The following is a 25,682-nucleotide window of genomic DNA, read 5'->3' as shown; positions in this document are numbered from 1 at the left end:
GGCTACCTAGACGTCTATTTGTAGTCGCCTTGCTGCACAGCCATTCCGCTGTACAGCTACCTCACCCGCTGGCTACAGCGGCTTAGCTGTACAGGGGGCGCGCTCGCTAGCTACCTAGCTGTGCAGCGACGAAGCTCGAGTCCTGGCGGGTCCCCATCTGCGGTCTGCGAGAGATGCCTGTGACGAGGGCTTGGTGGGATAGTGACCCTGAGCAGAGGACACATACATGCATTGTCTGGTCTCGTCCCCCCTGGCCCCCAAACCCACCCCATCACTTCATCAGGGGACGCGGGGGATCGGCGAGGCCAGCACCGATAAACTGAGACCCGAAGCGCTGCCCAGCCCACTGCCTCCCAGAAGGGCCCGCCGTGCTCTGCTGCTGAGCAACCCGGGCTGGAGGCAGCAGCCCGCAGTAATGATGCTGGTGCACTCCAGCGTGCGGCCATTGGCGCCCCCGCGTCGGCAACTGGAGCAGAGAAGCGGTGCCCTTAGCAGCCATGGCGCCGAGGGGCTTCAGCCGGGCAGCGAGCAGAGCCAATGAGAGAAGGGGAGAGGGAGGAACGCGCTGTGAGTGGCTAGCAGCGGTCGGGCTGAGCGGGTGGTTTGAGAGCCGGTGTGCGAAGGGCAGCGGCGCCACCCCTGCGCAGGTATGGAGCGGGCGCCCGGTGCCGGGGCTTGGCGCTTTCCAGCGTGGCCTCCTTAGTCGAGCTGGTGCTGTACCCTTCCTGGCACCTCTCCCGCCTGTGTCTGTGCCTACTCTTGTGCCAGTTCATCAGTCGAGGCTGTCGTGTATGCCCCAGCAACCTCTGGCAACAGGTGCAGTCACTGCTGTGCCGCTAAGCTGGAGACTTTCCTCCTCCTTGCTGGTTTCTACCCCTGTTGTTCTGTTGGAGGAGAACCTGCTGGCTCTGGATTCAAACAGCTCTTTGCAGCAGGGGGAGCAGCGAAATTTAAAATCAGGCTGCTCCTATTTTTATCTTACAAAGTTGTGAGGAGTTAGAGACTGTTAGAGGCTGGTAGGATACATCATTGGTTGACACGGCCCAAGCGGTGTTCTGCACTGCTGAATGATCAGCTGGCAATAAACGGAGTCCGGCTATCACAAAGGGGAAGAAGATTCTTGAGTTGGTGGGGCTCATTAAGAGGACTTAAAACTAGGTTCACAGAGGAAAGTGGCTAAAACCAGGCTCACCTAGAGATGAGCATACTGGTGTTGGGGGTGAAATCGATAGCTCAAGTGCTACATCTAGGAAAGCTCTACCAACAGCTAAGATAAATGCACTAATTTTTAATCCAGCAAACCTGCAAGGTAGTCCAGTTTATGCAGCAAGGCAGTGAATGATTCTAGTGAGATTCTGCAGTTGGAACCTTTTGCAGCTGTCTCCCACACAAAAAAATCCTTGACAATTACCCCTTCAGCTGTCCTGTGGCTCCTGTGTTTGGTTATCATTGCTGTTACTCTGTATGGCCTGAAGAACATGGAGGAAAATTCCCATACCATCTCTTGGAAGTGTGTGGGGGGAAATAAAGGGGAAAAAAAAGTAGTCTGCAAGTCAGGATCTCAGTGGGACAAAAAAAAGGAAGAAGTTGAAAGCGCAGTTATGCCCTAGACCCTGCAGAACTTCAGACTACTTTCCAGTCAAGAAGTAGATGACAACCTTTTTTGTTCCCCAGAACCTCATTTACTGAAGCTATAAAAAGTAGTGCAGCAGCCTCTTCAGCCCATGCACTTCCTCAGCAGTTTCACTCAGCCTCTGGCTGCCACTGCAACTACAGTAAGGTCTTACAACAGGTTAGCTAAGCTCAACTTCATCCTCTGAGAGGCTGAAATGTTGCAAAATACATTATCCCTACAGCACCAAAGACAGAAGCTATGTTTTCTAAGCATCACTGAACTCAAAGACACCTTTTTAGTTCCAATATTCTTTCAAAGGATGTCTTTATTATAAAAGATATAGAAAATTAGAGTTCAACTTGTTTCTTCCACAATGTTAATCACAGCAGTTACAATAAAATGTTCCACCCCCCAAAGTAAACATGTTTAACAGCATTTGTACACCAAAGAAGTGTTTGCTACTTGCCACTGAACACAGTGCAGTCCGCCAGCACTCATCTGCCAGAGACCCAGGAAGCAGCTTCTCAGGCACCTCCCTGTGCCACACAATAGCACAACGAAGCACAACCCAAACTGACAGATTTCAGGCTTACTTTGCTGTTTGAAGCAGAGGTTCTAGCATCGTGGGATTTGTCCCTCTAAACATCAGATGAGCCCAGTCCCCTCAGGCAATACATCACTAGGCCTTCACTCTTGAAAAGAAAAATGGCTGGTGAATCATTTCAGAGCCATTAATTCCTTCCTATTGCCAAGATGGTTTAACTTTTAACTAAATTCCCAGAGAAAGTTATTTTGCCAGTTTCCTTACAAAGTTGTTTCCTACCTACTTACTATCAAGAATTTGAAGTGGTGCCCAAGAACTTAAGTTTCCACCACTAAGGTGATTCCACTCAGGTAGCCAAACAGCCATTCACCGTCAGGCAGGAAGGACTCTGCGCTTAGCTGCTCACACTAGAGGCACAGAGAGAGTGAGAAAAATGAGTGAGTCACCATAATCTGCATCAAGACTTCAACCATCGTTTAACACGTGACAGATCACCTTGTAAGCACTGAACATGAAGACCAGGAACTGCCATGAGGGCAGGGGTAGGTAAAACCATGGACAGCCTCAGGACTAGTGGTGTGTTTATGTGAGCCACAATGCTCCTGTTTGCATCTTGAATATGGCTGTTTAATTGACTGTTAAGGAAGCAAACAAAGCCACCACTGTTGATCACAATCCTCTACTCAAGGCAGCAGCAGTCCTTTATCTGGTTTTAGTACTACATAATGCTTCGGGCACGTGCAATCCAAACTGGTAAGGAACACAATCAGTCAGCAGGCCAAGTCAGTATTTTGCTAGCTGGATGCTGTTTTCACTCCTTAAAAGGCAAACTCGAAAGATATATCGATTAAATTGTTAGTTTTTCAACCAATTCCAGGAGAAAAACAAACAATTTGCCATTGCCTACACAGAGCTTATTTGGTTCTTCTATGACAGCACCATCGAGAGAGATTGTACCAGAGGAGAAACAAGACACAGGCTGTTCAGAAAGCAAACAAGGAGGCAAACCTATTGTGTTCTCTCAGCAGTCACTTCTGCAGAGACCAGATGACAAGCTTGCTACAGAACCATCCAAAAGCAAGGGGAAAAGTCGTCTTGTTTTGGACCAGGCCCCACTCCTGAGCCACACCATGCATATTTAAAACAGTTAATTCAGTGCAGTTTAAATTCAAGTCACTTAAGCATAGCTTGCAAGGTTGCGTAATACCTCTTCAAAAGTTCTGTCTGCAGCCACACATTTCTTACCTACATTAGAAGGTGATACTTCACTTCCTACAAGAACTCCTGTCTATGGCCCTTGTCTCTCACACCTCACAATTCTGACTTGCTCCCAAAGGTAAGCTGTGTTTCAGCAGTAGTTTCCACACTGTGAGGGAAGGAACCAGCATTAGACACATGGCTTTTGAAACAGCTGGTTTGTACCTCACACAACCAAACAGCAAGATGACCAGTGATAAATCCCTGTACCTGACCATGAGGACAAGTTCCTGCAGCTAGACACACACTGCAGCAGGCTGAGCGGGCCGTTGAGGCAAGAGTCACAAAAGAGCATGTAGTGTACCAGCCTGGGAGCTTCTGTTCTGGCTTGAGTAAATATGATCCTCACATTAAGCAGTGCAATTTGGCAGTGGTAAATCCTGCACCACTGGGTGGTTTACTGGTGATCACTCATCTCACCATTTCTAGATTCTTCCTTTCTGTTCCCACCAGTTATTTGGCAGATTACAGAAGCAATGGAGTTCTCTCCCCAGCTGGCTGCTCTTTGTGAAAGAACTCTTTGATATGCAGCAGCTTGTTACTGATCCTCTCTCTCAGGGGAGGGATATGATGACTAGGGTCCAAGACATTAGTGCTTCTGCGCTCCCTTTCTCGCTTCCAGGTGAGATAGGGGTGTGGTGGGAAAGGCACCTTGCTTCTCTCTTGGCGAAGCTGCACAGTTACTCCACTGAGGGCCAGCATTGTCCACACTGACAGGATAATGAAGTCTGAAAGAGAAATTGGAGAGACTCTATGTCAAAGGAGACCATTCCTTCCCAAGTACAAACACTGAACAAGTTTAGCAACAGAAAGTAATGAAGTGCTCTCTCTGTGTAACTCCATGTAAAGGCAAGAATGCACATGGAGTTGGCACAAGCCTGTTCAGTCACTTCATTAGGCCTTTTGACTACCCACCCTGCAAACTCCTCAGCAAGGTGGCAGTCCAGGCCTGAAAAGCACCTTTCATAAGGGCTTTAGTCACATAACACCTTGTGGAAAGCTGGCACATTTGAGTCTGCTCAGTAAGGAGGGCTTTAAGCTAGAGTTGGATGGGCAAGGGAGCCACAATCTGTTCCATTGCTACCACTCTGAGGCCAGTGCCAGTAATAGATGCCCTGGGCCTGGAGAAGCATCACAGACCACCAGCAAATCACCTGAAGGGCACAAGAATGGAATTCAAGCCAGTAAGTCAGCTGCAACAGGGTCTCAACTTAAATGCCTCTGTACTGATACACATAGTGTGGAAAACCAACAGGAGGGTTAGAGACATGTACATGCCTGCAAGGCTAGGACATGATCAGCATCACTGAGACAGTGTGGGATGGGTCCTGTGACTGGAGTGTGGGAATGGATAGATACAAACTTTTTAGGAAAGACAGGCAGGGAAGAAGAGGAAGTGGTGTCACCCTCTACATCAGTGAGCAGATGGAGTCTATGGAACCCCATCTGAGAGAAGATGAGGAACTGAGAGCTTATGGGTTAGGGTTAAAGGCAAGGGAGAGGCAGGTGATATAGTGGGGTTCTGCTACAGACCACCTGATAAGGAAGACCAAGTGGATGAGGCCCTCAATAGGTAAATACAAGCATCTTTGCATTTGCAAGTCTTGGTCCTCGTGGCAGGCTTCAACACCCTGCTATCTGTTGGAGGAACAGCACAGCAAAGCAACAGCAGCCCAGAAGGTTCCTAGAATACACTGGTAATTTTTCCAGCTTCCTTTAAGTGGTACAGAAGCTAATGAGGAAAGGTGCTACACTGGACTTTGTTCTCACCAACAAGAAGGGGCTGGTGGGCAACATGAAGCTCAAAGCAACCTTGGCTGCAATGATCATGAAATGGTTGAATTCAGGATGCTTAGGACATGGAGGATGCACAGCAAGCTCACTAACCTGGCCCACAGGACAGCAGATTTTGACCTCCAAGGACCTGCTTAGTAAGGTACCGTGGGATAAAGCTGGATAGTGTTCAAAGATCACCTCCAAGCCCAGGAGCAATGCATCCTGACAAAATAGGCAAGAATGCCAGGAGGCCTGCCCTACAAAGGGTGGAAACAGGGACAAGTAACCCGTGAGGAATACAAAGAAGTTGTCCAAGCAGACAAATCAGTTATGAAAGATAAGGCTCAGACAGAATTACAGCTAAGGACATCAAGGGTATCAGAACAGTTTGAAGTTCATCAGTGACAAAAGGAAGCACAGGGAAAATGTGGGCCCTTCTCTGGAAGGAAACCAGAGGCCTGGTCACAGAGGACATGGAGAAAGCTGAGGTACTCAACAGCACTTCTGCCTCAGTCTTCAATGATAAGGGCCCTACCCACACCATCCAAGTTGAAGAAAGACAGGGACTGGGAGAACAAAGATCTGCCCACTCTAAGAGAAGACCAGGTCTGAGACCATCTAATGAGCCTGAAGGTGCACAAGTCCATGCAACCTCACAAGATCCATCTGTGGGTCCTGAGGAAAGTCACAAAGCCATTTTCCATGGTATTTGAAGAGTCATGGTGGTCTGGTGAAGTTCCCACTGACTGGAAAAGGGGAAACATAACTCCCATTTTCATACAGGGAGATAGGGAACACACAGGGAACTACAGGCCAGTCAGCCTCATCTCCGTGCCTGGCAAGAGAATGGAGCAGATCCTCCTGAAGGCTCTGCTACAGCAAACAAGGAGGTGGCTGGTGGTAACCAACATGGCTTCACCAAGGGCAAATCCTGCCTGACAAATCTGGTGGATAAAGGAAGAGTAATTAATGTTGTCTCTCTGGAGAAGCATTAAGCACTATTCTGCATGACAGCCTGGTCTCTAAACTGGAAGGACATGGATTTGATGGATGCACCACTCTGTGGAATAGGAATTGGCTAGATGGCCGCTCTCAAAATGTTGTGCTCAACAGCTCAATATCTAAGTGGAGACCTGTGTCAAGCAGAGTCCCTCAGGGATTGCTACTAGGACCAGTGCTGTTCAACATCTTTGTCAGTGACATGGACAGTGGGACCAAGTGCACCCTCAGCTCAGTGGTACAGTCAATACATTGGAGGGAAGGGATGCCACCCAGAGAAACACTGACAGGCAGGAGAGGTGGGCCAATGGCAATCTCATGAAGTTCAACAAGGCAAAGTGCAAAGTCCTGCACCTGGGTCAGGGCAATCCCAAGCAGAAATATAGGCTGGGTGACAAGTGAGTTGAGAGCAGCACCACAGAAAAGGACTTGGGGGGGAGCTGGCTGATGAGGCACTTGACAAATGCCAGCAATGCATGATAGTAAAAAAAAAAGGCCAACCACATCCTGGGCTGCATCAAAAGGGGAGGGGATTCTGCCACTAATCCTGCTCTTGTGAGACTCTACCACTGCATCCAACACAAGAAGGACATGGATCTGCTGGGGAGGGTCCAGAGAAGGGCCACAAAGATGATCAAAGGGCTGGAGCAATTCTCCTATGAGGACAGGCTGAGGGAATTGGGTCTGTTTAACCTGGGGAAGAGAAGGCTCCAAGGAGATCTTACAGTGGCCTTCTAGTACCTGAAGGGGGCCAACAAGAAAGATGGAGAGGGACAGTGTGTAAGGACCTGTGGTGACAGAACAAAAGGCAATGGTTTTAAACTGCAGCAGGGTAGATTTAGGTTAGATATTAGGAAGACATTCTTTACAATGAGGATGGTGAGACACTGGGATGGGTTGTCCAGAGACATTGTGGACACCTCACCCCTGAACGTGGACAGATGGGCAGAGTCCAACAGGATAACATTCAATAAATCCAAGTGCTGGGTGCTGCACTTTGGCCACAACAACCACATGCAGAGTTACAGGCTGGGGTCAGAGTGGCTGAGAGCTGCCAAACAGAGAGGGACCTGGGGGTGCTGATTGACAGCTGGCTGAACATGAGCCAGCAGTGTGCCCAGGTGGCCAAGAAGGCCAATGGCATCCTGGCCTGCAGTTTAGGAAGGAGGTTGACTTGCTGGAACGAGTCCAGAGAAGAGCAACAAAGTTGGTGAGGGGCTTGGAACACAGCCCTGTGAGGAGAGGCTGAGGGAGCTGGGGTTGCTCAGCCTGGAGAAGAGGAGATTCAGGGGTGACCTTATTGCTGTCTACAACTACCTGAAGGGAGGTTGTAGACAGGCAGAGGTTGGTCTCTTCTCCCAGGCAGCCAGCACCAGAACAAGAGGACACAGTCTCAGGCTGCACCAGGGGAGGTTCAGGCTGGATGTTAGGAAGAATTTCTACACAGAGAGAGTGATTGCCCATTGGAATGGGCTGCCCAGGGAGGTGGTGGAGTTGCTGTCATTGGAGGTGTTCAGGAGGAGTCTTGATGGGGTGCTTGGTGCCATGGGTTAGCTGTTTGGGTGGGTTGGATTGGTTGATGGGTTGGACAGGATGATCTTGAAGGTCTCTTCCAACCTGGTTTGGTTTATTCTAAATAAAGGAACAGTGTGGCCAGCAGGAGCAGGGAATTCATTGTGCCCTGTGCTCTGCATTGGTTAGGCCACACCTTGAGTCCTGTGTCCAGTTCTGGGCCCCTCAGTTTAAGAAGGACATCGAGACACTCAAACATTTCCAGAGAAGGACAACAAGGCTGGGGAGAGGCCTTGAGCACAGCCCTGTGAGGAGAGGCTGAGGGAGCTGGGGTTGCTTAGCCTGAAGAAGAGGAGGCTCAGGGGTGACCTTATTGCTCTCTACAACTACCTGAAGGGAGGTTGTAGCCAGGAAGGGGTTGGTCTCTTCTCCCAGGCAACCAGCACCAGAACAAGGGGACACAGCCTCAAGCTGTGCCAGGGGAAGTTGAGGCTGGAGGTGAGGAGAAAGTTCTTCACTGAGAGAGTCATTGGTGATTGGAATGTGCTGCCCAGGGAGGTGGTGGAGTCCCCATCCCTGGAGGTGTTCAAGAGGGGATTGGATGTGGCACTTGGTGCCATGGTCTAGTCATGGGGTCTGTGGTGACAGGTTGGACTGGATGATCCTCGAGGTCTCTTCCAACCTTGGTGGTACTGTGATGTTTAAGGCCAGGCTGAACAAGGCTTTGAGCAGCCTGGTCTAGTGGGAGGTGTCCCTGCCCATGGCAGGAGGGCTGGTACTAGATGATCTTTAAAGCCATTGAACAGCTTGATTTGGAAGGGACTTTATGATTTCTTTTGGAGGGCTACAATTTAACATCTGGTTGTTAAGTCTCACTGCATACTTAGTGTGTTCTCTGTTCTTCACCTTGTACTCTTAGCATTGGTGGTTTCCAATGGAACCAGAGAGGAAGTGGTTTCTCAAAAAGCTTTTTTTAAACAAAAGATAACAACAAAACAAACACACAAACCACCAAACCCAACAAACACTCAAGAGAAGTCTTAAGGCCAGTACTCACCATTTCTTTGAAAAGGCACATTGGTGTAAGCTCTGCTGAAGTAATCATTGAGAATCCTTCTGAGTAGGTCTAAGGTGATGTAAGAAAGACTTGTGTAGACATAACAAGCAATAGCCAGAATCACTGTGTAAGAACCTACTATTCCAGAGGCCATTATGTTCAGCTAGAGGGGAAGGAAAAAACCCACAATTTTAGGGGATTACCTGATAAACACTCTTCACTCCTCACCTCAAAGCAGCATCTTGTATCAGTCCAAGAGACTGGCTGCACAGACCTATTCTGCAGACAACAAGAAGCAGACTGAATGCAAGTGCGAGTGGATGCAGTGTGCAACACTGCCCAAAACAGAACAACCATCATTCCTTTGCTCATGGACTAGTACTAGTATGGCTGAGCAGGAACTCTCCAGAGCTCGCCCTGTGCTGGGCTTCATGAGGCTGTGCTGTCTTCTGTACATATGCCACAGGACAATGTTTTGCATCAGAAGTCTGACACCCTTTCCTCCCTGAGGTGACAGTGCAGAGTACTTACGATTCTTGGACAGCCAACAAAAAGCACCGGAATCAGCAAGGCTACAGAAGAAAATGTCACCCAGAACACAACATCATCATGGAAGACCCTGTAGTCTCCTGCAAAGATACCATATTCCATATGTATTTTACTACTTAGTAAAAACATTCATTTCTGTAAGTGGTTGGGGATAAGCTTTTTAGGTCTCAAGATTCTGTAGATCCAGAAGTCTAGACTTCAGTGTGGAAAAGCTTAGCCTCTGAGCTCAAATGCTCATTAAGAGGCACAGGTAGTCAAAACAAGAACAGAAGACTGCCTCAGCTGTGTATAAGTCACGTACTCTAAGCTGTGACAGCAGATCTTGTCCACACAATAAACATTTTTGATGAGATACATGTTGCTTATCCAATACATTATGGCTTGACTCAAACACAGATGACTGGAGAACAAAAAACTGTCCCACCAAAGCAGAAAAGTTTGGGCATTTTAAATCACAACAGAGAAAGAAGTGTGGCTGATGCTCTGACATCCCAGGATTCCAGTTCAGCAGCCTAGCTTGCTTTAAAGCATTTGCTTCTCTCAAACTTATCCTGAAGACCTTGATGCTAGTCCATTTTCAGTGCAGTGCTCCCAGAGCCTTGCACTGTAGTATGGCAAAAAGTAACAGCAAGAGCTGTTCTTAATTCATAATGACTTGATGCCTGAAGCCAAGTTAGACAACAGATTTATTTGTTTTTACTGGGCCTTGTTGTGGATAGAGAACAAGACAGACAGCAAGTGTGTGCCTGGAGCAGATATGATGTCCCAGACTGCTGAGAGGGCCTGCAGTTTAGGTAGAAGAGCCTCAGCAAGTTCTCTGCAGAATAAGCAGTTTTGTTTTCCCACCAGCACAGACTCCCTGAGTAGTTTTAATTATAGCACTCCTGAAAGAAGGCTTCAGGTACATCTCTATTGCTCCCAACACTGGAAAGCTAAACACCACACTGATAAACCAGAGGGCAGCTTTGCAGTGTCCCTGTAATAGAGCAGGAACACATCACTCAGTGGCCAGCACGTTGCAGTGGAGGATTTTGGTGCATACCTAGCGGAGTGAAGAAGACCACCGATGAAAAGAGGAATCCCAGCACGAGGCCAATGAAATACATACAAAGCAGGACAGACCCAAATCTCCACCAGCTTGCAACCAGCAAAAGCCCTCCAATAATTCCAGCTACTGCTGTCAAAAAGAGACGCACTGCAAAACACAAGGGGAAGTGCCAACACTTAAAACTTCAGTTCCTGCTATAATACCTTCAGTAGCTTTACTTACGTGTTTGATTGCTGCCTAATGAAAACAAGAGTAGCAGGATTTGCTTCATGCACTTCATTTCAGCTACAGCCTGCAGCTGAGGATGTGCTACTCAGTGTGGTATAGGGCTGGAATGCAAGTCGAGCTACTATGTACATTAGTATCTGGAGTTCCCAAGGCAGTTGTAATTTCAACACCTTAATTCAGTAGATTCAGTATTCCTAAGGCTGGAAGGGACCTCAAAGATCATCGAGTCCAACCTGTCACCACAGACCTCATGACTAGAGGAGGGAGGACACTGCTGCTCACTGCAGGCTTGAACTCACCACCTTCCCATTAAGGGTCTTATGCACTACCAACTGAGCCACTTGAGGTTAATGCATGCACAATCAAAAAGAATAACTCTGATGTAGGACAAAAAGGAGTGAAATCTCACTACTCTAACAAGCATTATGAAGGAAGTAGGGAGTAAGTATATTGTAAGTTTCCAGAGTTTATATAGCAGCTGTATCTTCCTTGGGCACATGCTCATGTTTGCCTTTTACAGTTGCAGCTACTAATTCTGCATCACTATTAGATGCTGGAAGCAAGAGAGGTACTCTGTTTATTCAGTTATGGTGAACAGAGCTCAGTTCAAGTATCTTAAGCTTCCTAAGGTTGGCCAGCAAAAAGCACAACAGAGATTTACTTAATTAAGGAATTTGTAACAACACTTTGGGAAGAGGATTTGATACCCTGACACATCTACTCACCATCATAACCAAGGCCAGTTATCCTTGTAATGAATACAAAGAAGAAGAATGCTGCAAATATGAAGCCCATGAAGAATAAGTCTAAAGAATAAGGGGAAAAAAAGCCACAAACAAACATTTAGTATGCTGCCATATCACTTCCTACCAAGCCCACTTCTGCCCATCTTTGGACAGCTTCATGTTGCCAACAGGGAAGAAACATATCAGTTCACCTGCTAAGAAGCACAAAAGTAAAGACAGACAGCACATTTTTTTGGGAAGAGGTGCCCTTAAGCACTTCAAATAATTAAAAGAGTACATGTTTATATCACCCAGCTCACGCTCTAGGTCTGTATTTCTATTCTTTGCATGCCATAAGCTTCCTGCTCTGCACTTCAAAAGCTAAGATCCTGTAAAAGCAAAACAGTGGAACTGGCACAGAATCACTATTAAGTGAATCTTAGTAATAACAGCACCATTGTAACTTACAAGCTGCAGTTATGAAATTCCAACTTATGAGAAGGAAAACCCTAGCCAAACAAAAAACCTTTAGTACCTGTTTTCCAGAATCTGTGTCCAAAAAAACAAGTGAAAAGACCAAGAACAGCAAGCACAGTGAAGAATACTTTGGTAGAGGGTTTGCCTACAAGGAGAAAGAAAGGGTTACTGCAGCATTCCTCCAAGTTGTCTCAACAACAGACTGAGATAAGGCGAGGGAGCCATCCTTAACTCTGACAATTTAGCTGCTGCTCCTTCAGACACACCGTATGAGCAGATCCACACTGCCTGAACTGCCTGTTCATATGATAGAATCTCCAACAGAATATTAAAGTAGTTCCAGACTGGTTAGGTAACCAGGAGCTTCCTCCTTATTCAGGAGACTGAAGTTTCCATGACAGTTAGTTAAGAAACTGTCACTTATAATACAGCTACAGTTTTAGGTGAAAATTCTCTACATAGCTTGGTCAGGGTTACAGAAGCAGTGACCCAGGCAGGGGCTATGGACTTTAGCATTGCAGCCTTTGCCATAATCTCCCTTTAATATATTTTCCATAAAGAGAAATGACCATCAGCATCCCAGTATGGTTTACCACTGCTCTTATCAAAATTCTTATTAGGCATGTAAGCTACTTGGAAGGAATGAAGCACATTTTCCTACTTCTCTGAATGTAGACAGAGCGCTTTACCCTCGGTAATTTGTCTTGTCGTAACAATGAGTTTGACAAGTGACTTCTTTTACAGCGTGTGACAGTCGTGGCAACAAATCTTACTTTAGCAACTGCATTCTACCCCTTATTCTTGCTCCTTCAACAGTAATGATGGGAGAGGGAGCTTTGTTCTTTCTACTCAAATCCCACCATTATAAAACTTCATAGTCATTCCACTATGGCTGACATTATCTTTATGCTTATTTTAGGTGATTATCTCCTTTCAAAGTATTTGTAGGTTACCAATTCCTGTGAGCACCAGCACAGCTAGAAAAGTCAGGCTGGACCCTAATCTAGTTCATGTTTTATCATCTTATAGATACATGCAGAATCTATAGTCCTACATGCAAAGCAAGATTATGTTTCCAATTCAACTAGAAAAAGCTAGAGGCACTAGGGAGTTGACCATTACATATTTGCAAGCCACATATTAAACTACTATGAAGTTAAACCTTCAGTTGCAAGCAGTTCTCTTTAGTCTTATTTTATCATTCTAGAATTTCCCCTCCATCAAGGAGGAGACTCCACTGTAAAGTAAGGAAATACAGCTGCTGTAAAACAAAGAGCTCTTTTACACATTTCCAACCCCCCAAGTCTCAGAAGCACCATTTAGCATGCTGGAGCACAAAACAAAAAGAACTGATGAGGACATACAAATCCCTGCTTACTGAGAGTAGAGCAGTTATCCACTAAGTCAGCAAAGCTGCAGGCATATGTATGTGCAGGTATGTATGCAGCAGAAGTATTCCAAAGAGGATCCCATACTATGACATTGTAGATTACACCTTGTCCCGGAAGTGAGGAAAAGTAGACATTGGTCTTGTCATCAGTTGTCAGAGAAAGCATCTGGAACAGCAAAGAGTATTTTTAACTGCAAGGAACTGATTGCCACTGTGACTGATGGTGTATTGATGAGCCCATACAACTGAGGCAGCTCAGCTCACAGTATCACCAAGGTTGGAAGAGACCTCAAAGATCATCGAGTCCAACCTGTCACCACAGACCTCATGACTAGACCATGGCACCAAGTGCCACATCCAATCCCCTCTTGAACACCTCCAGGGATGGGGACTCCACCACCTCCCTGGGCAGCACATCCCTATGGTGAACAACTCTTTCAGTGAAGAACATTCTCCTCATGATCACCAAGAACTCCAGGCAAGAGCTCCCAGGAAGGTGGATGGATTCCTGTCCCTGGATGTGTTTAAAAGATGCAGAGAGATGGTGCTGAGGGACATGGTTTAGGACTACACTTGGTTGCATTGGATATTTGTTGGACTCAATGATCTTAAAGGTCTTTTCCAAGCAAAATGAATCTGTGATTGTACTCTGAACTCTCAGAATCACCAATTGAAGCATTAAAGGCTCACAGGACAGAGTCCACTTCCTCCAGAATTACTGTTTTCTGGCAGACAAGAATTTCTCTCATGTTTTGCTCTTCCCCCTTGAGGACACAGTTGAGGCTTCCTGCTTAACCCTGGCCTGGCCTATGAAACAGGAAAGGCTGCTATTCTACTGTCTATCAAGGCCAGGCAGATTATGACCACTAGGATTCTCTCCACTCTATCCTTTCCAGTCTCTTTGCTAGAGGGCAGGTAACACACAGTGCACACACTCGCATATCAAATCACAGAAGCAGGTGAGGTCATCAGATTTAGGTTGGAAAAGAATCCAGGGACCATCAAATCCAACCACTAACTCCACAAGGTTCACCTCTAAACCATATCCCCCCAAGCATCACATCCAAACAACCTTTAAGTACATCCAGGGATGGTGACTCAACCACTTCCCTGGGTAGCACATTCCAGTGTCTGCCCACTGTGAAAAAAATCCTCCTAATATTCATTCTAAACCTGCCTTGTTGCAGCTTGAGGCCATTCCCTCTTGTTCTATCACTAATTACCTCTAGAAGAGACCAGCACCAACCTCTCCACAATGTCCTTTCAGGGAGTTGTAGAGAGCAATGAGGTCTCCCCTCAGCCTTTTCTTTTTCAAACTAAACAGCCCCAGCTCCTTCAGTTGCTCTTCATCAGATTTATTCTCCAGGCCCTTCCCCAGCTCCATTACCCTCCTCCTCACTTGCTCCAGCACCTCACTATCTCTCTTGCACTGAGATGCCCAAACCTGGAAACAACACTCCAAGTGTGGCCTCACCAGAGCTGAGTAGAAGGGGACAATCACCTCCCTGCTTCTGCAGGACACAGCATTTCTAATCCAAGCCAGGATGCCACTGGGCACACTGCTGGCTCATCTTAAGTCACTTGTCAATTAGAACCCCCAGGCCCCTTTCTGCCAGCTTCCCAGCCACACTTCTCCAGGCCTGTAGTACTGCACAGGGTTCTTGTGACCCAAGTGCAGGACCTGGCATTTGGCCTTGTTGAAGCTCATCCTGTTAATGTTGGTCCATTGATCCAATCTATCCAAGTCTCTCTGTAGAGCCTCCCTACTCTGGTGCAGATCAACATTCCCACCTAATTTGGTGTCACCTGCCAATAAAGATGTTAAACAGAAGTCCCAACACTGAGCCCTGAGGAACACCACTTGTGACCAGCCACCAGCTGAATTTAACTCCATTGACCACTACTCTTTGGTCCCATTTGCCCAGCAAGTGTTTTATCCAGCAGATCCTGTGCTCATCCAAGCCATGAACAGCCAGTTTGCCCAAGAGAATTCTGTGGGAAACAGTGTCAAAGGCTTTTCCAAAGTCTAGGTAGACAATATCCACAGCCTTTCCCTCTTTTGATAGTTGGTCATCTTGTCATAGGAAGAGAGCAGGTTCCTCAGTCAGGACCTGTCTTTCATAAACCCATGCTGACTGGGCCTGATCCCCTGGTTATCCTCCACATGGCATGTAATGGCACTTGAGGTGATCTACTCCACAACCTTCCCTGAGGTCAGACTGACAGATCTCTGTCTTTCCATTTCTAGTCCAGTTCTACTATATTCTGCCCTCTCCTCTATTTCCTGCTGAATCCTCAGCATCTGAGGATGCTAGACCCCAGCACCTATCAGGCATTGTAAGAGACTATCCATCTTTGTCAGAAATGGCTTCACTTCTGTATCTACAGACACTCAGTGGCAGTACAGCTACAGGCAGGCTTGCTTCAGTATAACTGAAGGAGCACTGTGGCTAAAGCAGTATTGAGCAAACAGAAAAATACCACAGAAAGAACTTGTTTCATTCAGAGAAGTCTGCAAGACATAGAAATATGTTACAGACCAGTTACTAACATTTACCTAATGTCAAAATCCATTGTGAGAAGTCTCCATTCTGCTATGTTTTGGGCTGTGCTAAACAGCCACCTCTTTCCCAACAGACAGTGGTTCCCACTTTGTGTTCATCACTCACCATGTACTTTCCAACTAGCTATTCCAGACACAAGAAACCTGAAGCACCAGCATCTGGCTTGCTTCACCATTCCAGGAAGATAAGCACAGAGGATGAAACATAATATATTGCCACTGGTACACCAGTGCTTCAGACTTACTTTAATGCCATTGGCTTTGATACTTTGCACCTCAGACATCTTCTGTATGTGGCTCATGAGCACCATTTCAGAAAGAAGGTTCTCTGGTAAGAAGTACTGATAGACATCATAGCGCAGTCGCCACCTCGAGTTCTGAGCCGTCCCTGAATCACAGGATGGTGGGTTTGTTCCTCTACAATTGAAAGAAAAGATCAGCTACACACCCAGCATAAACCCACAGATCTTAACATTAGTCTTCAGAAGTTACCCGAGTTAGCAACATTTGGCTACTACTCTTTGGAAGCTAACACCAGCAACTAATTCAAAACCAGACTGCAGATGCTTGTGAGCACAGACTACAGCAGAACCATCCTGGTCCAAGCAGCGTCTGTACTGGTGCATATTTACAGAGGCTTCCTGTGAGTTGTCAGGAGGGCTTGGCACAAGAATTCCACGAGGTCACAACAGTCCAAGATCCTTGTTTACTTTTCCATGCATGCTATATACGTACAGCTCTGGGCATAGCCTTCCCCATTCCCTGCCTATCACCAGCGACACCAGGCACCATTCAGGAAACACTGCTTTGTAACTGAAGTCTCAGTACCAAGCAAAAACTCGAGGCATTTTCATGCTTCAGTACCAGTAAAGGAATGAAACTGTAATACACAACTGCTCCTCAAACAAAGTCATTAGGAAGAATGGGAAGATACAGTTTTTGCTGATTCTCTGCGCATCTGAAGCTGTATAATCTCTCAAATCTCTACCACGTCTTACCGCTCGCTCTCCTCCTCTGCTTCATTTACTTTTGTTTGCTGCAACAAACTTGATTTCTGCCAGCAACTGGATGGTCTGCCCTTAGAGCAGAATCTTTTCTGACCTTGGCCAAATACAGGACAAAGAAGGTCTTGTTGAATGCATTGAGGTTTTTCACAAACCTGGCATACCCCAAGTTTGCAGGGGCAAACTTGATGTGTGTATCAACCAACGTATAGTCTAGGTAAATGTTAGGATCCACCTCCAAGTCAAATTCTAGATTGCAACCTCCAGGAATAGGATCTAGAACACAGAAAGAAAAGAAAGAAAAGTGCAGTAGTTTTGACTTCCTCCTTAACACAGCATGGAGAAAAGTTGTAAGACCACAGCGATGCATGCCCTTGCAGGCATAGTTTGCTTGCTGAGCACATAAAAGGGTCAGGCCCCTGTCCTGCAGGCAGCACAAGGGGTCTCACTACAGTCTAATGTAGTCCCAACACATACACACAACAGTATTCTACTGTAAGGCTGAAGTCATGGTAAATTTATTCACAAACCAGTGGTACTGAACTTCTTCAGCCCACATCAAAACAATTTCTGGCACCTCCATCACATGTTTGTACCACTTAAGAACACCACTTCTAAAAGCCTGACACTATTTCATCGTTAACTGGTAACAGGAAAAGCAGGTATTCCCAAGAATAACCAAGACCATACCTTTCTCCATGTAGGGAATGGAGATAGCTGTGCTGAGCACCTGGCTGACATCCAGTGACCGAAGGTACCACGTACATACATTCTGCTGAAGCCGAAGGATGGAAACCAGTCCTTTGTCCACTCCAATTCCTGAGCTGTTAACAGATGGATGCTGGACAGAAACAAGCAATATAAACAAGCAGTTCTTCTTGAGATTTCTACCATGGCTTGCTGTATCACACATCAGCCACATTCCTGCCACGATTCTGCAGAACACACATTTCAGGGCCAGCTGCTGCAGCAGAAGCTCTCAGCCCTTACCTAGCCAGTAAAAAAAGGAAGACTGAAAAAGGCAGCTGAAAGAAAGGGAGTGGCTTCTGACATGCCTCACTCAGGCTCAAAAACCCAGGTGAGAAGTTTGAGACTACTGAAGAGTGAATAATCACAAGCAAGCTGAGAGAAATCTAGCCAGTTGAAGTCTACTGCTGCATGGCAATAGATTGACTAGTAAAGGTGGAATATCCCTAACAACAGGGCACTAGAGAGCACTCTGGGAGCCAAAGTTCAGAAACAATTACAGAATACAGAATTAACCAGGTTGGAAAAGACCTTAGAGATCATCAATCCAACCTATCACCCAACACCATCTAATCAACTAAACCATGGCACTAAGTGCCTCATCCAGTCTCTTCCTAAACACCTCCAGTGATGGTCACTCCACCACCTCCCTGGGCAGCACATCCCAAGGGCCAATCTCTCTTTCTGTGAAGAACTTCTTCCTAACATCCAGCCTAAACCTCCCCTGGTACATCTTGAGACTGTGTTCTCTTGTTCTGGTGCTGCTTGCCTGGAAGAAGAGACCAACCCCCATCTGGCTACAACCTCCCTTCAGGTAGTTGTAGACAGCAATAAGGTCTCCCCTGAGCCTCCTCTTCTCCAGGCTAAGCAACCCCAGCTCCCTCAGCCTCTCCTCATAGCTTTGTGCTCCAAACCCCTCCCCAGCTTTGTTGCCCTTCTCTGGACACCTTCCAGCAACTCAACATCTTTCCGAAACTGAGGGGCCCAGAACTGGACTCAGGACTCGGGGTGTGGCCTAACCAGTGCCGAGTATAGGGGCAGAATGACCTCCCTGCTCCTGCTGGCCACACTAATTCACTATCTCCACCAGAATGGAGATGACTATGTGACAGCTGGCTTAACACTAGCCATACCAGACAAGTGCTTGGGGCACGTCAGGAGTTGACCCAATCCCACCATCACCATCTCTTTCAGAATCTTGAGGAAAGATCAGGCAGCAATGGCAGTGTCACATTCACACAGCTGGAACAAGCAGTTACAGCATGGAAAAGTGTGCTTTTGTCCAAGAAACACCACAGCTATCTGAAGCAACACTGTAAAGAAGCATTTTAGGCATACTGGACTTTGAGGGTCTGGCTCAGCTTTGTATTTCCAGAGGAGGCCAGCCCCAAAAGCAGCATAGACATATTTACACATCACTATCCTTGGCCTGGTATGGACCATGAATGCAAAGAGGGCCTGAACTGATAGCAGAAGATTCTACCAGTGGCAATAGATATAACAGCAATGCCTTAGCCTTATAATCCTGTCTGTTTCACCAGGTAATGATGACTTGTGCTACAGATTATTCACCTTCTAAAGTTCCCAGGATACTTCCTGGGACTCACTACATGCTCATCTGAAAAATAGTGATGGGGAGAGGGAAACTGCACAGCAGCTATGCAATTTCCCAGGATATTTCTTGGGACTGAGTATATTCTTGTCTGAAAAATACTGATGGGGAGAGGGGAGGTGGATGGCAGCTCTGAGATCTGTCTTCAGCTTTGTGTTCTGCTCAGGTACCACTTAGAGCCTTGAAGCACCATGAAAAAATAAAAATCAGTATTTCAGATTGCATCCCAGAAACAATGGGACAAAGGGAGGCTAGCACACAGCAGGAGGCATGCTTGCATTGTTGGCTAGAAGCAGAAGCCTCCGCTGGATTACTACAGAACAATTTTTATATGTGCTCCCAAAGGAGAGTTAGACTCAGAGCTGGGGTAATGATACCTGAAAGCAGCAGCAGGTAACTAACCACTGCAAAGCTATCATCTGTAGTGTTTAAGGCAAGTAATTTTAATCTGGTTTTCATTTGAGAAGCTGATAGACAGTAGTCAGCAGTCACATGTCAAAGGCACTACTCCTGCCAAGAACAGGGAGCCTTGAAACATTTGCCAGCCAGCTCTGAAATTCCTTTAGCATTGGGCCCCTCAAGACAGCAGCAGTGACATCAGGACAAGAAAAGATTCCTGAAGCTAAAAACAGTAACACCCAAGAGCCACAGGTAAGATATTCACATCATTTCTATAGCTTCAGTGCTACATTTCTGCATGTTACTGAGCCAACTCCTTTGCTGAAAGAAAAGGAGCCTTTAGGAACATCAGTGCCACCCTTACCATACCTTATCAAAGGATATCACCACATCACTCTGCTGGGCATGCACTTGGAAAACAATGACAGTGACATTGCTTGCAATGTTCCTGATTACAGCCTCCACAGGATTGCTCTGGTTCAGCACCACGTTCCGGAATTTTCCCAAGGAGAGCTCAAGGAGACCTGCATTACCAGAGAAAAGGGAACAGAAAAGCCAAAACAGCTTCATGCTTGTGTCTGAGGGAAGCAATTACCAAGGGGAGCCTGGAAGCTTCCAGCAGCACAATAGAGAAAACAAGAGCAGAGGCTAAGGACGACTGGCTCTGGCAAACAGACTTGTATTAGCCAGCCAACTTGCACAACACCTGCTGGACCTCCTGGGTGAATCCCCATGGACCATGGGAGCTGGAGTCAGCTTCTGTAACAGAGTCAAATCTCTAGTTGACATATGCTGCCCCACTTTTGGCTATTTCACACATGTCTTTAGCTCCCACACCACTCAATTGCTGGGACTGTTGGACCTTGATATCTGTCTGTGAACACCTGACTCATTTTTCCAAGACATACCCAAGGCCATTTCTTATAACACATATATAACCCCATGATCCATTGTCATTTTCATTTCAAGAGAAGCACATGACCCCAGGTATAAGATTCTTTCAGAATCAGAATTGGCTTATCACAGAATCACCAAGGCTGGAAGAGACCTCAAAGATCATCGAGTCCAACCTGTCACCACAGACCTCATGACTAGACCATGGCACCAAGTGCCACATCCAATCCCTTCTTGAACACCTCCAGGGATGGGGACTCCACCACCTCCCTGGGCAGCACATTCCAATGACCAATGACTCTCTCAGTGAAGAACTTTCTCCTCACCTCCAGCCTCAACTTCCCCTGGTGCAGCTTGAGACTGTCCCCACCTCGTCAAGATGTGCAGCTACTACTCCAGTACGATCATGAGACTCTAAACATCAGAGATACTCTCTCAAGTTTAATTAACATAGTAAATTAAGACATGATTTCCACATTACTGTTTGCATAATAGGTCCTACAGCTGTGCACATGACATAGACTTTAAACCAAAGTCTGGACAGAAGAACAAGCATGACTATACAGTTATCAGGCAAGTATTTTTCAGCTTGTTCATAGATGACTGAGAGCTCACAGGTACTGCAGTGTGGAACCTTCTGAGAAGTGTGCTGGAAAAGTAATTGCTACATGGTCATACACCACAGCCTCATCTTTTTCTATCATATGAACAAGTCACTGGCAGAGCTCAGAGGCAGAAAGGGAACACCAGAGAGCAAGTTAACCAACTCAGAACTCATCAGGCCTATTACTATAACAAGTTCTCAGACAGGCATTAGGTTACCTCAGCTGTGTAGAGTCCAGTGTTGTCAAAGATGCTTTGAAGGACAGATATTGAGACTGCTATGAACATGCAATACTGCTCTTTAGGCAAGCTTGATCTCACTGAAGATAGCACACCAAACAGGACTGCAGGTTCAGCAACATAAACAGCAAGGGTAACATCACAACATAAGTGAGGTAGCTGACCCAACAAGTCAGCAAAGCCAGGAACGAAATCCAGGCATCCCAGCTTTTTTTATTACATCACTTGCTTTAGACAGTGAAGGCCTAGAAACACCCTGTAAGATGTCAGGCTATCCTCTCTTCCCCACCATGGAGGGATAAGTACAGTCAGCTGCATATCAGAGTAGCATTAGGGTTGACAAGTAAGAGGAACTCTCACTACTACAGAGATTATCAACTGAAAACACATTTAAAGGAAGTCAGCATAGCTGAAACTTAGCAAAAGCAAAGATGGAGCACTGAGCACGTTATTACTTGGTATCCTAGTGCCAGTGCTACAGCAGGAGCACAGATATCCCAGCATAAAACAACTGATGAATAGGGGTGGACAGGAGTTCGCTCATGTGAAGAGCAAAGCCAGCAAAATAACTGAGCCTCTCACAGCTCTTCTGGTATCAAAAATCCTTACTCCTAAATCTAAGCAACAAGGATATCAACTCTGTACACTGAGGCTCAGCATTTACAATCCCTTCTCTGGGCCATGCAGTTTCCACAGCAAGCAACAACCAGCTTGAACCATTTCCCCTCTGCTGATTCAGTGTCAAGCTCTCTGATCATTTGATGCTTTAAAGTAAGCCACATTTCCAGCTTCAACAGTCAAGCACCATTCCCTACCACCAACAGTTAACCACACAAAGTCCTTGAGGGTAGCTAGCAGTCTAATTTCCATTAAGACAGACAGTGGAAGAATTGCCACTGCTGCCCATACAGAAATAGTCTTTACCTACAGAGCCATGCTCAACATCTTGCTTGCCTCAAAGAGGTTCTCTACAGCCAGATAAAGTACAGTTCTGCTCTGTGAGTTGATAGAACCCACAGTGCATATACAGAATAACCTTATGCAAGCTTGTATGTAAGAGAAACCAAACCTTCCAGTGTAGGCAGTATGTCAACAAGTAGTCACATGAAGGCATTTAATGGAGGTGAAATGCAAGCTCAGACTGAAAACTAGTTTGAGCAGGGAAAACATGAGCATAGAGTTACTGAACAGAATAAAGCCAGCAGCCATATTATATCAGACCTGTAAGGCCATGCATGGATGGATGCAAAGCAGCGTCCTGCTACAAGGTGTGTCTTCCCACACCAGTACAACCCCAAATCAGGCCACCACCCACCCCTGAAAGCAGCAAGAAGGTTCATGAAAGCTTCTAATCTTTAAATGCACATGTACTGTGAATCATGTTTGCAGCAGAGTTTGAAGCTTAAAGAGATGGTGCCACAGAATGTAGCTGCACCACTCCCATTACAGAAGTCTATTCTTGTTCAGCAAGTTAGAGGTCGTGAGGTCTTCTACAGTCTTGAAGAGTGAGGGAAGAAGCACCCAGCTCACTCGCTGACAGTTCTACTAATCTACTTCGACTGTAAGTCAGAAGATACAAGATCAGGCCTTGGTCACATTGCTGGCACTGCTGATTAAGATGTCACCAGCTGCCCAGTGTGTTCAGAGAGATGAATAGCTTTGTATGGACCTGTTTTAACATAACATTTGCTCTGCATAGACTAAGCAGCCAGCACAAACCAGGTTCATCCAGGTAAGCTTCCTCCATGAAAAGGGCACTGCTCAAGCTCAGTTACACTATAAATTTGCTTCAGTTTTTCTAACACTAAACAACCTGGTTCAGATGTATCAAACAAGGCCAGCTGCACTCCTGTTTCATGAAGATGAAGTGCGACCATTTGAGGCTGTGCCTTTAAGAAAGGGACATTTGCTGGAACACGCTGGCTGAATGGAAGGTAACAAACATGACATAAACCAATTTTGCAGCAATACTGAATTTGACAAGCTGCAGCCCATCAGAACCCAGGAGAGGAAACGCAGACCCATCAGCACTTCTAAAACTAATCAGGATCTTCCAGTATTAGGAGAGAGGAGAGTCCATCCCTGCAAACCTAGGTATGTAGGACTTAGCAACCACAGGACAATTTCAAGCAAGTGAAACATTAAGCAAGCATCCTTGTTTGAGGGGCCTAATGACCAGCTAGCCATTGGTATACAAATTATTGAGCTTATTAGTTTCTCATGAGGAAAACACTTTGCCCCTCCACCCTCAATGTGGCAATGATATACTGCAACAGGCTTCTTCAAGGCAACGCAGTTAGCTTAGTCCCATATTCATTCTGCCTTTTTATATACTGTAAAGAACCCAAATATGACCCATTTTTAATCCAGTCTGAAGGACATACTGCTTGTCAGCATCTTTTAATATAAAGGTCTAAGAAGGAAGGGGGAAGGAGAGGATGCCTTCTACATTTGAGACTGGTTCCAAACGTTGTCCTTCAGCCTTGCAAAGTATCACAAGAGTAGATTTCGCCTTTTGCTTAATTAGAGGCAAGTTTAAATATAAAGAAAACTAAAAGGAGGAGGCTTAGATCAGCCCTAACATAGGGGACTGCTTGCTTATCTCTGAAGGGAAACAGGTTTGGTTTTTTCTTTATTCAAACAGGTAAGGCTGTAACCATAACAAAGTAAGCAACTGGTAAATCTTCACAAGCTATACTCATAATAGCACCCTCACCTCTGGATGCCTACTGCAGTCACATGCAGGAACACAGGGCAATTCCGGGAGGGGGGGAATGACCCCACAAACAAAACCCCACCAATACAACACAAAGTCTGAATACATCACCACAGCCAGCAAGTATCTCAGGAAGCCAAGCTCCGAGTTCCAGGAGGTTTCAGTATCTCCTGGTTTTTATAGGGACAGCGATTTTTCACCATACCATTCACAGGGTGCTGGAAGCCCATGACCACCCGTGCGTGGTAAAACAAACCACAGCAACACCCAAGATCTTGCTGTTAACCGTGTTCCTTTTCCCATGAGCTCATCGTTACGGAAGCCACCTCGCTTCCTTAAGAACACAACTCTACACCAAGCCATCAACCCGCCCTGCACCAGCGTGCTAAAAACTAAGCCAACCGATCCACGTAAGGGTGAAAACGATGGCCTTCCTAACAGTTAAGCTCTAAATGACATTTTGGAAGGGAGGCGAGGAGGAAGAGGGATGGATCCTCCCTGTTTACATCCAACATTAAGGGAACTGTCACCATATCGCTTCAGCTTCACAGCGGCTGCAGCTCCACTTGGATGGTCACGATTGCTCAACCCGCCAAGCAGCAGCACGTCTCCTTACCACCTTCTGGGACACTGCCGAAAATCCCTGGCAGACACCCCCATGCCGCACCCCCTCCCTCCCGCTAGCTACCGACGCAGCAAGCGGCACCGCTCCGGCCGCTTCATGGCGGCCAGGGCCCACAGCCGCCCTCCGCCTCCGCTCACCGCCCTCACCTGAAGCATCGCCGTGGCGGAGGAGCCCCAGGAGCCCCAGGAGCACCGCGGCGCAACGAGAGAGCCCCATGTTGCTGCAGAGGGAAGGGGAGAGGAGGCTGAGGGCTGGCGAGGGAGATGAGGAGGAGCTTGCGCCCAGCGGGCTGTGCCGTGCCGAGCCGAGCGGGCAGTGCCGGAGCAGCGCCGCCTCAGGCAGCCCGCCCGCGCGGCGGCCACGTCTGCTGCTCCCTACCCACCTGCCTGAGGAGACGAGCGCCAGCCCCCCCGAGACAGCTCTTATCCGCCCGCGCGGCGGCCACGTCTGCTGCTCCCTACCCACCTGCCTGAGGAGTCGAGCGCCAGCCCCCCCGAGACAGCTCTTATCCGCCCGCGCCCCCTCCACCTGCCCGGCGGCAGCTACTGCGGCGCTGCGGGCAGCCCTCCGCCTCCAGATGGAGAGGAGGGCCGAGGTGCATTGGTACAGTTTCCAGGCAAAAGGCAAAAGGCAGCAGAGTCTGGCAAAAGAAGAATTTAATTTCAACAGAAAGAAAACAAAATAGAAGGAAGCTGTCGGTCTGGTAAAACACCGGAGATGGCTGCGGGCCCCGCGCTTAGCGGTTGCAGATAAATGGGTGCACGTTCTTCTCCCGACTTTTTGCTGCTGTGCCTAGGCAGGCAGCCTTTCTCCGTCTACTTTGCTGAAGTTGTTTTTGTTCTGCTCAGTAAGGTTCCTGTAAGTCAAAATCCATGAGCTGTTATAAATCTGCTTAGTGTTTGCCACTGCAGTGGTTGCCTTAGTGAGACCTCAGTCACTGTTCCCAGCTTGGCTTTCGAACTCCTCACCCGTGACTGTCAGTCACAGAGACTTGTCTCATGCCATGAGCCTCACTTATTCCACTCTCCGTCCTGCCTGCTCAGCTCAGGGCTGGACTGGAGCATCCCAGCAGCGATGCTGCCTTCATCCAGTGTCAGAGTGA

The 25,682-nt window shown here is 47.0% G+C and overlaps 1 protein-coding gene across 2 annotated transcripts; it reads right to left on the bottom strand.

Moving 5' to 3' along the window:
- Window positions 1-1,834: 1,834 nt before the first annotated feature.
- Window positions 1,835-24,854, bottom strand: TM7SF3 (transmembrane 7 superfamily member 3). Of its 2 annotated transcripts, none has more exons than XM_068170893.1 (12): window positions 24,727-24,854; window positions 19,872-20,026; window positions 17,435-17,585; window positions 16,900-17,020; window positions 15,986-16,157; window positions 13,166-13,343; window positions 11,846-11,932; window positions 11,311-11,391; window positions 10,352-10,504; window positions 9,292-9,389; window positions 8,761-8,923; window positions 1,835-4,144 (listed from the first exon to the last, which is right to left on the bottom strand). In XM_068170893.1, the coding sequence occupies exons 1-12, from the start codon at window positions 24,794-24,796 to the stop codon at window positions 3,882-3,884; spliced, it is 1,692 nt and encodes a 563-aa protein (XP_068026994.1). In that variant the 5' UTR covers window positions 24,797-24,854; the 3' UTR covers window positions 1,835-3,881. The 2 variants fall into 2 exon arrangements, with proteins under 2 accessions (XP_068026994.1, XP_068026995.1); XM_068170894.1 differs by having other exon boundaries at window positions 16,909-17,020.
- Between the last annotated feature and the right edge of the window lie 828 nt (window positions 24,855-25,682).

This window comes from Melanerpes formicivorus, unplaced genomic scaffold, assembly GCF_026170545.1.
Source record: "Melanerpes formicivorus ecotype bairdi unplaced genomic scaffold, bMelFor1.0.p_v2 SCAF_3, whole genome shotgun sequence".
Taxonomy (NCBI): domain Eukaryota; kingdom Metazoa; phylum Chordata; class Aves; order Piciformes; family Picidae; genus Melanerpes; species Melanerpes formicivorus.
Note: the sequence above shows the minus strand (reverse complement) of the source record. Positions and strands in the feature narration are given on the sequence as shown.

Coding starts and splice junctions, on each gene's coding strand:
- TM7SF3 (XM_068170893.1), bottom strand. CDS start 24,796: ATGGGGCTCTCTCGTTGCGCCGCGGTGCTCCTGGGGCTCCTGGGGCTC. Junction 8,924..9,291: donor TTGTTGGCTGTCCAAGAATC/GTAAGTACTCTG, acceptor CTTCCCCTCTAG/CTGAACATAATGGCCTCTGG. Junction 4,145..8,760: donor TGTGCCTTTTCAAAGAAATG/GTGAGTACTGGC, acceptor TTTCTCTTTCAG/ACTTCATTATCCTGTCAGTG.